Raw genomic sequence first — 17055 nt, forward strand, 5'->3', positions numbered from 1 at the left:
TTGAGTTTAAGGACACCTAAGATAAGTTTAGTTTAGACTGTGTTATTTCATCATTTAAACCCCAACTTAGTGTAAGTTGTACTTATAATCAGACATTAATGGCACATTATAAGGTATAAACCAATTCAAATAGCTCATAGCCCAGTTTAATAAACTTATTTCAACAAGTTTGATTTTAAATTATAGGATAATTATAAAACTCAAAATAGAGTCGAAATTAACTTCTTTTTGTGACTAATAAAACGTAAAAGAGAACACCAATAATATTCTTATTAATTTAAAAAAAGGTTTTAGGACTTAATAACTGGAAAAACTGTAAATTGTCATAATCTTTAGAAGCTCATTTTATAGTATTTTATAGTAAATGCAACAATCGTTATAAAAGAGCTAAATAAAATATGCAATTCTCACCCCTACACAGAAATTCTATGGCAATTATAGATTAAGTTGGCTAAAAGCTTAAATTGCAAACGCCAAGAAATAAAAAGGAAGAATTGTACCTTGTGTCAGTGTCAGTGTCAGTCAAAGTTTTGGCGCCTAATCTTTTGTTGTTGTTTACTTAACCTCAACATTTTTTGGTTCAAACTGCAAGTTTAATGCAATAAATTTAAACTTAAATTCAAATTACGGTTAGTAAACAAGGTTTGCCTGACTAGAAATGAGCCTTTTACACAGTACGGCACCAAGACTAAACATCTACGATGACCAGGTCATTAAGTAAGTAGTCACTTTATCAATAACAAACTTGCAGGAACAAAAGTTTAATTTTTGTGACTCTAAACAGGAAAGCTGAAGAATACTTACGTTTGTATCAAAGTAAACCGGCCATTAAGTCCCTGAATGATCAAGCAAAATTGATTTTGTGTTTGGATTTGGCTGCTCGGTTTCTGGATAAAAATATTGATAAAGTAGGTGTAATATGTGAATTTGTTGGCAACTTTTTAAATGAATTGAACAATTTACAGGAGACTGCTCTGTCGTTGAGTGGTTTTAGAAAATCAGCCTATCAAAACCATCTGAATACTCTTGAAAAACTGTTGGGCTTGGACAAAAAGCTCTCAGTGGCAGATGTGTGCATCCAATTGGGATGTATGTCAATCAAGGATGATGCTGAAGCAATCCTCAGCCAGTATCAAGCTCTAGATAAAATAAATAATGTGGAACACCCACAGTATGTTGCTGCTGCAACATATTTAGCTTGCAAGTAAGTTTAAAATAACTTATGGTTTTTTTCTTTTGTTAAGTGATTTGTTGTATTTCAGGGTCAAAAAAATACCACTAGACAAGCAAAAAATTGTGTCTTTAAGTCGATTAAAACCATCACAGTGGAATGAACTGTTGTCTAACTTTCACAAACTAGGAGTAGGAAAAAGGACAATTAAAGAAAAACTACAAAAAGCTGTGGAAAGTGAAGACTGTAATGTTGGAGTTGGTAATTATGACTTAATCTTCATATGACAAGCTGATTAGTTAAAGACAAAACAGGTATTCAGGACTGTGCAAATCAAGATGAAGTTACTGATGAAGTAGAAGATTATGAAGTTTGGAAGAGGAGAATCTTGGAAAAGGCTTATGCAGCTTTGCGTGAACAGAACAAAACGGTGGACTTAATGGAGGAGTAAGCATTTAAACAGCCAACTTTAATTTGTTTTTTTAAGTTAGACATACATACGCCATCTATCAGTACTTTACCTAAACAAGCAAAGTAATGGATTTTTTAGTTATCTTGAGGTGCAAATAGATGGCGTTGGTATTTCATTAACTTTTGACTTGTAACTGTTGGTTAAATTGTCCGGAAACTCTACAGGCCTTAGTTTCCTTCCCTCGTTTCAAGAATACGCACCCAGATTGTTTGTTTGTAAGAAAATTAACAATACACAGTGTTATATAAATAACCGGACAGTCCAGTTTGTCCGTTTTGCATTTCTTGTCGCTGAGGGTCAAAAAAATGTCACTAAAACTAACATTACAATAAGCTAAAAGTTTACTAAAAAAAAATACAGTTTTCTTTTTAAATAATAATCACTAATTTCAACCTTTTAATGCTTAAAACGTCAGAATTAGAAACCTAAATAATGTTTGCAAGCAAAATAACTGTACAACCAAGAATAATGTTAAAACCAACTTTTTCTCCGCCCGCAGTGGTACTTTCTGGGGGGCTTTCAGTTATAGTAGTTGGGTTGGTTGTGGTCTCGGTTGTGGTCTCGGTTGTGGTAGGTATATCTGCACCTCCATATGTAATCACGGAAATTAAGGTTTCTTCATACTTTTCCACCCATTTTAAATTCGTTTGGACAGTTTTTAAAGCCTGTTGGGCTGCTTTTACAATTGAGGCACGACCAGTGTCGTTTTGGTAGGTTTCAATGTAATCATCAATCTGAAATTACCGGTAATCTTTTACGTAACAAAGTTTAAACAAAACTGTGAAACTTACAGAGGTTGAGCAATCATTTGAGTAGCATTTAGAGGCGATGGAAGCCAGGATACTTTCAGTACTTGAAACTGCTTTCCACCTAAATTTATATTGATTATGGTGGCGCACAAATTAATACCAAAACTAACTCACTTGTCGTTGATGGACAAATCATTCTTTTTGACAGAATTAATTGTTTCAATCAAGTTTTCCTTTCCGTTGCTAATTAAGCTGGTCAAAATTGCGGGGTACATCATTCTTGAAAATGTATTGTTTTCATTAAGAGTTGCTTCAAACGCCCTAAAATTGTTATATGTTGTAATTTAGTCCGACTAGGAAAGGTTATGGAGCCTTACAGGGAAACGTAAGTAGCGTTCTTAATACAACCCAAAGACTTAGCCAGTTCGTTTTGTTCTAGTGGCAAAATTGATTTGTTCAGTTGTTGTAGGATAAGATTGAATACAGTCTCATTAATACTGTTAGCCAATCCAGTGCATAGAATAACGTCTCTGTAGTTGTTGTCAATGCTGTAAAAAGAATAACACTGTTAGTTTCTATTTTTTGGGTGGAAATCAACTAGTAATGACGTAAACCTACTCAATCTTTAATATAAATTGCGTTTTATTTACATTATGCCTGTTTCCCTAATACTTCCAATAAGTCGATTTTAAGTGCTGTCCTTAAATTGAACTTAGCCAATGTTTGGCAAACGGACATTATGCAACTACGCATACATGAATGGATTGTTACAGGACTCTGTCATTTAAAAAAAATGTAGGAAGGTTTAAAACATTGTAGAACTCTTTGGCACTTTTATAAAGGTTCGCAGTAGCATTTAGAGGTTTTCGACACTTTCCACTAGTACTGAAGGCTTCTGGCAATTTAAAACAGTTATGGGAAGCTTTAAGACGTCTTGTAAAAGGCTCTGTCATTTTTTAAAAGGTTCTCAGTATCATTTCTCTCTGGCACGTTTAAAATGGTCCTAGGGGCCTCTAACAATTTAAAACAGTTATGGGAAGGTTTAAGACATTTCTAGAGGGCTTTGGCACTTTCAAAATGGCCCTGCCCTAAAGGATTCCTTTTACAAATTTATAGTGACGACGATTTTTAAATGGAAGTAATGCTAAAGTGATCTATTAATTGGAACAAAATGTGACGTCAATAATCTAGTTTTCATCTTTTGATCAGGAAATAATAATTATATTAACTAACCTTGCATCTGTCAAGTATGTTTGGAAATTATTCAACGCCCATTCCACACAACCTTCATGTCCAAGTTTACACGCCCAATTCAGTAGCAAATCATTTTTCAACACTTGAATGTGCGTCTGAGTGTCCAGTGTAGTAGCATTAATGGCTATTTCAGCTTGTTTGCTAACCAAGTCCAACACTTTTTTCTATAAAACAATAATTGTTGAACTATTTAACAGTTATTACAGGAAACTTCAAACCCACCTTCAAGTCGTTCAAAGTATCCTCATCCTGGATTCTGTCCAGCAGATATTGAACCTCAACGAAGAAGGTGTACCAGGGGTGGTACTCCGTTTCGTTCACTAGGTAATCGGCCAATTTGAACGCTCTCAAGTAGTATTCGCGTTGTTGGTGCTCGTCTCCTTCGTACGATCTGGCAATGTTGAAAACGTCATCCAGTAATTGGGCTCGATTGATGACGTCGATGTTACTGAACGATTCACTGTTTAAAGCATCAATGAGGCGGTTCCAAAGAGTTTCATCGTAGTTTACGCGATAGAAACCTTATTTTCACTCAATAAGCTGCATGTTTTCAACTACTCATATTACTTACCAAGTGATTTCAAATTTACTAAAATCCAATCGGATGAGATGTTGATTGTATGGTTTTCACCTGGAGGTAACCACGTGATATTTTCAGCATTTATGTCAGTAGGTGTGGCGTAGGTAAAAGGTATCCACCAGATGGATGTGCTGTTTTCTCCACTTTTATCCAAAGAAGAGGAGAACCGTTTCTGTAATGGTGGTATTAGTTATCTAAGGTATTTGATCCAATATAATCAGACTTACTGGATAAATGTTTACGGTTTTGTTATCAGTTGTATTTAGGGACACTTCTAGGACTGGATAACCAGCTTTGTATATCCACTCATTGAAATAATTAGTTAGATTCACTGAAGGATTACTTTCTTGTAGTTGAAGTTGAAGAGAATTTATTAAATCATCTACTGAAGCGCTTTGATATTGGCTGGATAATAAGTTGTTATTTTAACTACTGTTAAATTAAAAAGCCGGATAAACTTACCGATTTGTTAAGTATGTTCTTAGACCTTCTATAAAATTGGTTTCTCCCATTATGTGATTTAACATTTTGATGATAGAAGCTCCTGCAAGGTATAGTCAATAAATCTTATGTTCGCTACTTTCTTTTCGTATAAATATCATTTTACCTTTGGAATAGGAAATGATACCAAATTCTGTGCTAAAGTCGCTTTCTGTGATTACCTCGGACGCATTATTTGATAAAGGTATCGAGTCTGGATAAGCGTCCACTTTCAAAGCAGGTTGTTGTTCTTTAATGACGAATTGCTGCCACATTTCAGCGTTTTCCAAAACCTGCAATAGAATTATAATTAATGCTATCAAAACCTTTCAAATTCCTTAATAATTACTTGGTCGGTTAGGTAGTATTCGAAATACTCAGCGAATCCTTCATTTAACCAAGTATCCGACCACCAATCCAAAGTAACGTAGTCTCCAAACCATTGATGGGCTAGTTCATGAGCAATAACTGTAATTATTGCTTGTATGTCTTTGCGGCTTGTGTTTTCACCTTCGTCAATTAAATAAGTCTCCCTACAAGTTGTGGTTTATTAAGCTTTTCAACGTGTTGAAAGACTTTTCAAAAAGTACCTGAAAGTGATGAGACCCCAGTTTTCCATAGCACCAGCAGCAAATTCTGGAACAGCCGCCAAGGTCAGTTTTGAGTTTCCCAAACTTTCATATGTGAGGTTAGTGAAATTTCCCATGTTGTCGACGAGTACAGGACCATAATTCAATGCAGTACTAACGTAAGTCTCTAAAAGATATTTCAACTTGAAATTGCACAGTTTTTTTGGTTTCTTAGTAGATTACCTGCACTTTTACGGGCAAAAACGGTGAAATTGTAGTTGTGTTGTTCACTTGTATTAGTAAAAGCCTTAAAGTCTTCAGTAATTATGAAGGCTAGCAAGTAAGTTGACATGGCAGGGGTAGGTTCAAAAGTAGTAATGAACCTAAAATATTAGTTACTAATATTATAAGAATTAACATAATTGTTGTATTAATAAATTACGTCCTGTTTTTAATTGAACTACTCAGAACTTCAGTGTTTGCAATTCGCTCATTTTCAACGTAACTTGAATTTTTGGGTGTGATAAGCGTCAAAGTGATGGGAGCTTTGTATTGGGGCTCATCAAAACTTGGAAAAACTGCTCTGGCCGAATCTGCAAATAAATATTGTTGGTTATTAGTATCAATGTAGCAAATTTAAGAAAATTCAGTGACAAAAGTCTATTTAAAACAAAATTGATCAAAAAAAATGACAAGTATGGAGGTGGTTTAAACTAGAAAATAATGTGCCACAATGAGTAAAATTGAAAAATTTTACTGTAAACTCTCTCTCGCAAAAAACTACCAGTGTGGCCAACTTTTAAATGATTTATTTCTCTTTTTTTTACAGAGTTATTAAAAAAGTTGCAAAACTTCCCAGATTTTTTAAGTTTTGCTTTAGTTGTCTTATTATAACTGTCCAATTTCTTTTTCCAACTCTGTTATAGGCAATAATTTTTCTTGACAGTGACAAGAACTGTTGCAGCAATTTAGTAGTAAAAATAAGCTAATTCTTAAGTCTGGTATTTTAAGTTATAAACTTTTACAGACAGAAAAACCATTTCCACAAAATTTAGCACATTTTCATACAGATATGAAATTTATAATTCACAATATGTCAGTAGTAACATACTGTGCAACACTTAGCGATATCTGTATAATTCTGACACACCCATCTAATCGCTTTAAACTGATTAGTTCTTAAAAATTATAATTAATAGAAGATGAAAATACCTTGTTCAAATTGAGTGGCCACAATATACTTTTTCTTGTCATCTTCGTAAAATTGAGCAACGTAAGCCCCTTTCATACTGTCAGTAGAGATGGTAGGTATGAACGGTATAGTAACAGTCTGGTTTGTTCCTAAAAAATATCTCACGTAACTGATTGAGAAAACATTATATTGTTCAATATACTACCTTTTATGGATTGGGGGCAAGTCAGTTTAATATATTCCGCTTGGGAGGCGTTAATTGAGCATGAAAAGTTGGTTTGGTTGTTATACCATGTAGCGGTAGCATCAGGATCAAAGTTTACTTCAGAATTTAAATTCAGAATGTTGTCATCATTTTTGTCGGTCACATTTAAGTTGATAGTAACCTAAAAATTAAATTGATAATCGGCAATTAATTTTTTAAGCCTAAATTACCTCTCCAGATGCAGTAAATAATGAATCATTATAATTAAACTGCAAAGTCAAGTGGTAGCTGTTGGGAACAGCTGTGCCCGGTAATTTGTATCCTGTATCATCCCTCAATTCTCCAATACGTTTGTAGTCTGCAATGGGTTGTGTTCCTTGACACTCTAACAAAAAAACTGAAGCCACAAGGGCTAGGATGATGGTCCTCATTATCTGCTCACCAACTGGTAAGAAATACTCATTAAATGCTATATTTTTTATATTAAAATTTGAGGTACTTACTGTTAGATGATGGATGAGAGGCAGAAATAATAACGAATCTAATTAGAAAAGTATCGCTTAAATAAGCTGTTTTCTCTTAATATAGGTGTAGTCTTATCGGCACTCGAAATAATCGATCTGATTGAAAAAAAAAAAAACGGAAAATTGTTTGTTTCCTAACAGTCCTGGAAAATACAGGCAAACCCTGTTTTAGTACATCAAAACAAATTGTTAATATGTAATTGGGAAAAATTTGTAATTTAGGTTAATTTGTAATTGGGCAATCTATAAAATACTTTACAAAAATATATTGCATAGTAATTTGTAACATTATTGCTTATTCAAGCTTTTTTAGAAAATTATTTATAAATTAATGTTTTGGTCAAATGTGCACTATTTGATTTCAGACATGTTAGCCCTGTATAAATGAGACAATTCCTTGTTCTAAAATGATTCGTATGCACTTAATAAATCTGATATCATTTACATGCATGATCGCATGATCAAATTCTAGAAGAAATGTACTCTCGAGTATTTATAATAAAACTTAAATTGGTACTTTATCGATAAATAGTTTTAAGTTAAAATTACAAGATTCAATTCTTGAATTATCAACCGTTAATGCGTAGTATCTATTTTACTAAAGTAGAGTACCCAAGCTATTTGCATCTTGTTTTGAATAAGCAGTTCCAGAAACGTCTTTAAAATTCCAAAGATTTGAATTTTGCACCTTGTTATAGATAAGCAACAGCAAATAAACTAATAGTTATGAATGCAACACTTATGCTTTTGAAATGAATCTTCAGTATCCTTATCAAATCATTTCAATGGTGAATAATAAGATTATGATTGAATAATAAGGTATTTTCTAATTATTGCAGTTTTGACTGCTCTTATTCCCGTGAAATTTAAATTGTGTAATTGTGTCTAAAAATTCATTTGAACTCTATCGTCAGCGTTATCAAAATTTTACAGAAATACACTTATGTGAGGAAATCTTGAGAAATCTTCTAATCATTATTACTCATGACCTTTATAAAAACTAGCGCTAACGCAAGATTTCCCCGAACCTTCTGTGTCAATATTAATATAAGAAATAATTTATTAACGTCAATAAATTATTTTAACGTCAAGAAGTTGGGATTTAGTTAAATTTTATTTTCTCTCTCTGGGTGCGTGGGAGAGAATTATCAAGACCTGTAGAATGTGACAAGACTCTACCATTGTCAGCTTTTTCTGTCACATTCTATCAACTCTTGAGAATTCCGTTCCCTGCTTTCAAGAATAGTTCTCCTGAAGTATTTCGTCTATATTCTTGATTATGATATGTTATTAGTGTACCTAGAAAGATCAGCTTTTTGTTTTTTTTTTCTGACTGATTTTATCTCGAGTGGTACCTGACAAACATATTAAAGTGCCACAGGCAAGTGGTTGCAAGTAGATTATTGCATTAATATTATCAACCAATTTTAAGCGTGGAGTGTGTAATGGATCAATAAATGTAATATAATTTGTTTTATTGAAAAATATATTAATATAATCACTTGGTATAAAAAAACAGCCTTAAAATATAGGAACAAACACAATATTGCACTTTCACATAGCTTCGACACGTTTTTTCAGTTGTCTAAGTTGCTCTTCAACCTGGGCTGGCAAATCTTTGCCCACTTGCTCTTTAAAGTATTTTTCAATAGCAAACACCTCCTCCAACCAAAAGTCCTTCTCCAAACTGAACAACTCCTCCACATTAACCTTCTCCTGCAAACCGTCCAAATTCAAACTGTTGGCCGCTGGAATTAAACCAATTGGAGTGTCTGTAGCGCAATCTTCGTTATCCAATCGTTTCAAAATCCAGTCCAAAACACGGGAGTTTTCACCAAATCCAGGCCATAAGAATTTTCCTTCGGAGTTTTTCCTAAACCAATTTACGTGGAAGATTTTTGGTAGATTGGAGGATCGATTTTCCATTGACAACCAGTGTTGCAGGTAGTCGCCAAAGTTGTAACCGAAGAAAGGTCTCATAGCGAATGGATCATGCATTATCATCTTACCCTAAAGAAAACAATTATTAGAAAGAAGTTAACTATTTTCATTTAAGACAATAGTATATATAACATTTTAGCAGCCTGTTGAAGAAAGCTATTTTTGTATATTTATAATTTTAAATTGCGTTTAAATATTTACCTTATGTTCAGCAGCTGCAGTAGCCTCAGATCTCATGGCGGCCCCAATCAAAACACCGTGTTGCCAACTCCTGGCCTCATAAACTAACGGAACTCCCGTGGGTCTCCTGCCTCCAAATAAGATTGCAGAAATTGGTACTCCCTCCGGATCCTCCCATTTAGGATCAATGATCGGACATTGACTGGCTGGAGTGCAAAACCTGGAGTTGGGGTGGGCTGCTGGAGATTTTTTCTCCTTTGTCCATCTTTGTCCTGTCCAATCAGTGAAAGTCACTCCAGCTTTGAGATCGCCCTCCATACCCTCCCAGAACACACCACCGTCACTGGTGGAGGCCACGTTTGTGAAGAGGGTGTTTTTGAAAATTGTTTTCATTGCTATGGGGTTGCTTTTGTTGGAGGTGCCTGGGGCTACGCCGAAGAAGCCGTTTTCAGGGTTGATGGCTCTGAGTTGGCCGTTTTTGTCAAAACGCATCCAGGCGATATCATCCCCGACGCATTCCACTTTGAATCCAGGTAAGCTTGGTGTCATCATCGCCAGATTGGTTTTACCACAAGCTGATGGGAAGGCTGCTGCAATGTAGCGTTTTTCACCTTTCGGGTTGGTTATTCCCAAAATCTGTAAAACGTGTACGTTTGAAATTGAAATTTTAAGAGAAACAAGGACTTACAAGCATGTGCTCAGCTAACCATCCCTCTCTTCTGGCTATGGTAGACCCAATCCTCAAGGCGAAACACTTTTTCCCCAACAAAGAATTTCCTCCATATCCGCTACCATAAGAAACAATTTCATTGCTTTTTGGTTTGTGCAGAATGATGGTTCTTTCTGGATCACAAGGCCAACTGGGCATCTCCAGAAAACCGGAAGATGGAATCCCAACAGAATGAAGACATTTAACAAACTCATCACTTTCTTGAAGCTTCTTCAACACCTCACTCCTGCATTAACATACAATTAATAGTGAAACTTTGGTAAAAATGTGTAGGGTAATACCCCATTCTGGTCATAATCCTCATGGAAGCCACCACATAAGGCGAATCAGTCAGTTCGATTCCAATCTTGGAGAGATTAGAGGCGATTGGTCCCATGGAGAAAGGTACAACGTACATGGTGCGCCCTCTCATGCAACCTGAATCAACTTGTTCATTAACTCTAATCTTACAGTCTCAGGGGGAATCACTGACCAGTAAATCTTTCTTTGACAGCTTGTTCCATGTCACTGGGGGAAATCCAGTTTCCTAGAGTGCCTTTAACGCCCTCTGCAGTCGTGGGAATTGTGTCGGATCGATCGTCTGTACAGATAAAAGTTTTCGATTCCACTCGAGCAGTGTCCGCTGGATTAGTTCGAGCCAACCAACTGTAGAGGGCGCCATTAGTTAGAGGTGATTATAGATAAAAAAAAATTACCAATTTTCGTATTTGGGTAGTGGAGTAATAGTCCCTTGTTGCTGCATGAGTTGGATAAGGTGGCGATTCTCGTTTTCTGATCCATCGCAAATGTGAACCTGGTCAGGATGGCACAAGTCTACATTTTCTTCCACGTATAATTTCACCTTGAAACAACAATGAATGTTAGTTTAGTGTCCTATAATCCAAACTGGTTTTGCTTATCAAACGTAATAATGATATTCAACTATCAACTAAAATGATTGCTAAACGATTTCTGATATTAGTAAACATATGCAATTAATGGGTGGTGTTTAAAAATTAATTAAAACTTTGATGAAAGATTAAATTGTAATTTTCACCACTATTTTAGTTTTTACTTTACCACACACAAAATAAATAGTGTTAGTTTTATAATATATTTTATTTATTTGAGCCACAGTGTTCGATACAAACTGGGTGTTTAACTTTTTAGCAATTTAAAAATTTTCTAATTTTTATTCTGTTTCTTACTTAACCAGTTTGTTAATGATAAAGATTGACTGATTTATACCAAATATGGTTACTTCATTTTATTAGAAAAACTAAACATGACATGTTTATTTAGGATTATGCAGGTAAAAGTGTAAATCGGCAGGTATCTTTATCTTGCTCTATTAGATGTTATTGAAGCAGTATGGCAATACACTGGTTTTGCACTAAACATGCCAATGAGAGTTACAGCAAAAGTCAGTGATAAAAATATGTAATTTCTATTACACAGTGACTCAAATTAAAATATAAAAGATTGACTACTCCTACTTATTTCGCTCAAATAAACTGTGATTAACCAGTTGACCCATTTTTTTTTAAACACTAAATTATCGAATCTATAATTTTCTAAATCAAGGTGGTGCAAAATTTACTTACTTTTGGGGATAAATTGTTCACATTACCATTAACTACACTAACTCCACGTAATTGCTGAAACAATCCAACATTATGGTTTCTTGTTTTTATGGATCTGGCAGCTTCTGTGGAAAATCTAGAACATTAAATATAACTGATTCAATATCCAACCTCTTTGGTATTTCGACATTTTTTTAATATTATATACGGGGAATTATTGCAAATTATGCTTTTAATATAATGACTTACATGTTGGAACTAGCACATTCGATGATGTCAGGCATTTTGACTTTTTGTATAACTGACTGATCAAACTACCCTTTAAGTATAACTTTTATGGTACATAGAATAGAACCCGAATATAAACTTCAAGTAAATCTTATCCGATTTAGACACAAAACAATTTTTTCGGTGGAATTTTGGAATTAATTTGACTACCGCCGATTTAGCCAGCCTAAATTTTTTTTCAATCACTCACAAGTAACAACAGTGGTCGTTTATGCGAAAGCGATCAGCTGTGTATGAATAAGACCAGTCTACGTTTGTGTTATATATAAATCAACTGCCAGGACTCCCCACTTTACAAGTCTAATTACATTTTATTGGCTTATTGACATCGAATGGATCAATTCACCAGATATTTCTCGGTGATAAAGGGAATTGTATAATGGATACGTTTACGATTTATCATAAACGATTCACAAACGAAAAATCTGGAATTTAGGAACCAATATTATTTGTTATTTTTAGGTGTTGTTTAATGAAATGTATTTTTAGGTGTTCTTTGTAATTCTAAGAAGCTTTTTTGTTAGTAAATGTGCACGATGACTGTTGAAAAATTAAGTTTTAAGCAATTTGAATATAATATCTGAGCAGTCAACTGAGCTAATGTACTAGAATTTTGATACTACCCAACTGTTACTCTAAATCTGAATTTTCTATAAGGCTTCCTTCCTGTATATCATTATGGGTTATTTTAATAGACTTGAATAATTTTAGGAAAATACCCAACCATAGTAAAACTAAAGGTGAAGTTCAATGGCAAAATGTAAAGGTAGCAGTGACCTTCATAAATTTCTTTTTGCATTTTGTTGCAACATTATTATTAAATTGCAACAACATTATTTAACTATAATAAATTGGTTTTTTGGTTGACTTTGAAACAGTTTCTCCCAATTTTTTGTAGAAAGTTAATAAGATTTACAATTAAAGATGTTCGTTTTGTGATCTGAACATGCCAATTTCATGATTTAACTTGTTGAGAACCAGATGCCATACCGGATAAGGTTTTTGTTTAGTGATGTGCAGGCATATTTATTGATCTGGAACATACTTTCATGACATGAAACTGTCGTTCCAAATCATTGAATTTGACTGTTGAGGGTTTATGAAAATAGGTGCTCCTTCTTTTTTTAATTATAATTTTAAATGAACTTTCTTGACCCAGTATCTGTGCGACATTCCATATCAAAATGGACTCAAAGTTTTCATTTCAAAGATCAAGTCAATTAACGCATTGTCTCTTGCAACTGGTTTTAAGTGGATTATGACTGGAAATCGTTGGTAAACACAGTCACAAAAATTTCAAGAACTTTTCAAATTTGTACTTTAATCTTTGTCTCATTTGGTCATTAACCCGTAATGAAAACAGGTTCCAGGTTAACGTCCATTGATGTCCCAATGGTGATTTCCATGTATTCACAACAGATAACCAAAAAAGGCAATGTTTACTACGCAGTTTCATGAACCATAACCATTTTTTCTTAAAAATGGTAAATGTTTTAAATTATGCCTGGTAAAAGTGATATAATCTGGTAATTGCGTAAAATCCTATTTCCTTGATTGTCAAGGTTGACGAAGGTTTTTTCGATTAGAAGGTCAAAATGGTGAATTTTAGCGTGAAAAAATTTCTAACTTGTTTTAAAAACTGCAAAGTTGTTCATTTATGATTTGCATTAGATTGCAGGAAGGTACGACATTAATAAACAGTTGCAAAAAGCTGAATTTACTCATTGATGTTTTCATTTGAGAGTCTGTAATTAATTTCTAGCGACAATGTACAATTTTTGCGTCGTCAATCCAGGACTTTAAACTTCGTCAAGATACACGGATTTGCTGGAGGACAATCCGAGTCCAAAGTCGCGGATTATAGAGGTTATCAAAATGATGTTGACACTAATACAGACTTGTCTCCAGTATTTTTGTTTAGCAATTTTTTGTCCACTGTTATCATCCAAAAACCGGACTGAAGTGGAATTTAAGGCTCGACTTTAAACTTTTTTCCGATTGGTTCGTTTTGAAGGTGTGGAAACCAGAAAACAGCTGATGCAACATATAAAACGTTACCAGTCGTTTCTATATGCGATAACAATATTATTTACGACATATTTTGTCAACGCAGGATTCTCCTAAACGGTGTGACGTTGATTCAATTGGATCCAGCTACAATAATGTTTTATTGCTTCATCAAATTGTTTGGAAATGGACTATTTTTGGCTTAGAAATTCTAGTAAAAGTAGAGAAGCAAGATATGGGGCACCTACACCTTTATTAACTATAGATCGCTACTCACCTTCTGAACACACTAACCAAAGTCATTTTAAACTAGAAAATCTGAAAATAAACAACATATATGTTAGACTATCTGATTTGGTTTAAAAAGTAAAATCAATTTCTAATCAATTAAGTGCTTATTATAAAAAGTAACACTTGAAAGTCACTTGTAGTGGAAATGCATCAATTTTTTAGTTATATGAATTTTATACAGGGTGGTCCAGTTTCCATTCCAGAATTGAAAAACATTATGAGTTTGCATTATAAACTATATAAAAATTTCAAATTTTTTTTTATAATTTTTTAGCAAAAATTTAATGTTAAAATGGCAAACTATAAAGCAACAACTAAAAAATATATAAAACTTTAACCCCCTATATTTCTTTAACTAAGCTTTTCTCGAATATAGTTTATAATGCACTCATATTATTTTTCGATTCTCTATCGCTGTCTGAATGGATACTGGACCCCCCTGTATATTATGTATGAAGAAGTCCTGTAAGACTTCCTGATCTAATTCCTTGTGACTTTGACAATGAACTTGCGGCATAAACATCTACATGGACTATGTACAACACCTGCCAACTTTCATATCTTTGGTAAACAACTCGTGCAGATTAGTCGTATCTAAACGAGTTATCGTCTAAGGTCAAAACTAACTAATAGAAATATTCTTACCGTCGCTATTTGGAAACTTTCGTTTTCACAATAATTTCACTGCTGGGGGTGCGTTATTTTTGTAAGAGTTCCGGCTCTATAAATATGGATCGAATTGTGTAAACGAAAACCAATCAGCACTGAATACACGAAAACAATCAATGATACTTCTTATGAGTTCTTATTTTGTTTAATTAGCGTCATATTTACTTTGTTTATGGTAAACAGCAGTGATGAAAGGGGACAAAATGATAAATAAGGCTTTTTTATGTATTTAAGAACTTAACTTGAACTTAAATAAGTCATTAAATGAATTCCTAGGTAAATACCATAAAGTGTTGTAGTGCAGTACATTATTATTAAGTTGGTTTACATAATGTAAACATAAAACTGATAAAATATATAAATTCACACATTGTTAATAAGCTCCACAACATATTGTCTGAGTATCACCTCTAAGACATGCTTTATTATCACTGATAATAACCTAGCAAAGAAGAATTACACTGACTCACTGACTGTCCTTTTTTACTATGTGGTTCTAGACGAAGACAGACACAGTTTTAAACGAAATGACAGTGACAAAGAATTCTAACCTAACCTAAAACAACCTGTAGTAAAAAACAAATTCCTATTCTGCTATCATGAATTTTTTTTTTGCATTTTTAGTACTATTTCAGATAGAACTGCACCAAAATGGGTAAAATTTGCAAAGTGGTGGTTTGCGGCATGAAAGGAGTGGGAAAAACCGCAATTCTGGAGCAAGTAATCTATGGAAACCTCACTAAAGAAAGGGTAAGACCCCCTTTCTAACTACCCAAAAACAGCCTGCTAGCTGAATGTTTTAGGAACTGCACCCCACTATTGAGGATACTTATGTGGCCAGTATTGAATCAGACAAAGGTGTGAGAGAAAGAATGCGCTTCTATGACACTGCAGGCATTGAAAATTCACAAACCTTCACTGCTTGCGGTAGCACCAGTCAGCAATTGTTGAGGCACTATTTAGTGCTGGCAGACGGTTACATACTGGTTTACGACACTGACAAACCCAATTCTCTGGATGTGTTGTATGCACTTAAGAAAGATATAGACAAAAACAGAGACAAAAAGGAGGTTTGTAGTACATTGCACTAAAGTAATAAATGTTACAGCCTTACATTGCAGGTTACTATAATAGTGCTGGGCAACAAAACCAAAGATGACTCTTCAGACTCAGTGGTGACTAAGGCCATGGACTGGTGCAGTAGAGAGAAAATTAAGCATTTTACAGGGTGTGCAATGGATAGAAATAGTTTGTATGACCCTTTTGTGTATATAACCAGCAAACTGAATCCCCCACCTAGTAAAAGCACATTTACCCCACTCTCAATGGGGAGAAAGGTGCTTAAAGACAATGGTAGTAATTAAGTATTAACCGACAAATGTGGATGTATTGCTGTATTTTGTATTAACGTTTTTTATGTGTATAATTTACATGTTTTTATTATAGATAGTGTTTAAGGATGGTTTAGGAATGTGAGCAGAATGTTTAAATTTGACTGAAAATAAATAGTTGGCTACATTTTTTATGAAAAATAGTTGTTTGCAAATACTTTCCAAGTTAGACCTATAAAAGCAAGTTTCACAGTATTACAGTAAAAAATTCATGAAATTCAACAAGCTATAGAGAATTTGGGATAGGAATAATTTATTAGGGACATGCTGTATAATAGAATATTTATGATATTTGGAGATACACGTGAAACGTTTCAGTCCTGATTAGGTCTCGGTCTGACCGGAACAACGATGCAAATTTAATCCGGAAAGTGTGCTCCGGACCAGCAATAAGCAGGCAAATCTCATTCATCAGCGCGAATTGAGTACGGAATCGGGTATTATGTAAATTTAGGGGGCCTCTGGACCGCGGTAGACGATAAATTACCGATCGTAGACATTGTTTGGTATGGCGTCGCGACGCTCTTGCGTCGCCTTGCCTGGGTCAGTTGACATCGGTTTTCACTATGCTTGATTAAGTTTTTGGATTAGACGGGAGAGAGGCTTGTGATAATAACAATTTGGTTTTTATGCAGCTGTGCGTTTTGCTTTAAGGTTGATGAAAGTTCATTGTAAACGCCTCAAACTGTCTGAAGGATGTTCTAAATACCAAGGATAATTCAACTGGAGGAAATTTAAGAAGAGACAATATTGGCGAGCATCTGAAAATGACAAGCAATCAAAACAATCGTTTCCAGTCC

General features: G+C 34.3%; 4 protein-coding genes across 5 annotated transcripts; 2 read left to right on the forward strand and 2 right to left on the reverse strand.

Annotated features, from left to right (window-relative positions):
• Window positions 1-509: 509 nt before the first annotated feature.
• Window positions 510-2022, forward strand: Orc6 (Origin recognition complex subunit 6). The gene is made up of 5 exons (XM_081981003.1): window positions 510-717; window positions 785-908; window positions 966-1204; window positions 1263-1432; window positions 1486-2022. Exons 1-5 carry the CDS (start codon window positions 659-661, stop codon window positions 1620-1622), a joined length of 729 nt encoding a protein of 242 aa, XP_081837129.1. The 5' UTR covers window positions 510-658; the 3' UTR covers window positions 1623-2022.
• Window positions 1967-7338, reverse strand: LOC145729977 (aminopeptidase N-like). The gene is made up of 18 exons (XM_081980982.1): window positions 7176-7338; window positions 6903-7117; window positions 6673-6853; window positions 6488-6616; window positions 5718-5868; window positions 5519-5658; window positions 5297-5462; window positions 5056-5239; window positions 4834-4999; window positions 4689-4770; window positions 4454-4631; window positions 4218-4398; window positions 3869-4167; window positions 3626-3810; window positions 2770-2940; window positions 2567-2713; window positions 2435-2513; window positions 1967-2377 (listed from the first exon to the last, which is right to left on the reverse strand). Exons 2-18 carry the CDS (start codon window positions 7101-7103, stop codon window positions 2069-2071), a joined length of 2949 nt encoding a protein of 982 aa, XP_081837108.1. The 5' UTR covers window positions 7104-7117; window positions 7176-7338; the 3' UTR covers window positions 1967-2068.
• A 1326-nt stretch (window positions 7339-8664) lies between these two features.
• Window positions 8665-14990, reverse strand: LOC145729978 (phosphoenolpyruvate carboxykinase [GTP]-like). Of its 2 annotated transcripts, XM_081980985.1 has the most exons (9): window positions 14841-14990; window positions 14182-14222; window positions 11631-11745; window positions 10743-10888; window positions 10520-10692; window positions 10329-10464; window positions 10006-10273; window positions 9339-9953; window positions 8665-9206 (listed from the first exon to the last, which is right to left on the reverse strand). In XM_081980985.1, the coding sequence occupies exons 2-9, from the start codon at window positions 14205-14207 to the stop codon at window positions 8751-8753; spliced, it is 1935 nt and encodes a 644-aa protein (XP_081837111.1). In that variant the 5' UTR covers window positions 14208-14222; window positions 14841-14990; the 3' UTR covers window positions 8665-8750. The 2 variants fall into 2 exon arrangements, with proteins under 2 accessions (XP_081837111.1, XP_081837110.1); XM_081980984.1 differs by lacking the exons at window positions 14182-14222; window positions 14841-14990 and adding an exon at window positions 11859-12142.
• Window positions 14991-15416: 426 nt separating this feature from the next.
• On the forward strand, window positions 15417-16396 carry kappaB-Ras (NFKB inhibitor interacting Ras like 1). The gene is made up of 3 exons (XM_081981005.1): window positions 15417-15614; window positions 15668-15934; window positions 15986-16396. The coding sequence occupies exons 1-3, from the start codon at window positions 15516-15518 to the stop codon at window positions 16226-16228; spliced, it is 609 nt and encodes a 202-aa protein (XP_081837131.1). The 5' UTR covers window positions 15417-15515; the 3' UTR covers window positions 16229-16396.
• Window positions 16397-17055: the final 659 nt, after the last annotated feature.

Source organism: Ips typographus, linkage group LG5 (genome assembly GCF_016097725.1).
Source record: "Ips typographus isolate SLU linkage group LG5, UJ_Ityp_2.0, whole genome shotgun sequence".
Classification (NCBI taxonomy): Eukaryota; Metazoa; Arthropoda; class Insecta; order Coleoptera; family Curculionidae; genus Ips; species Ips typographus.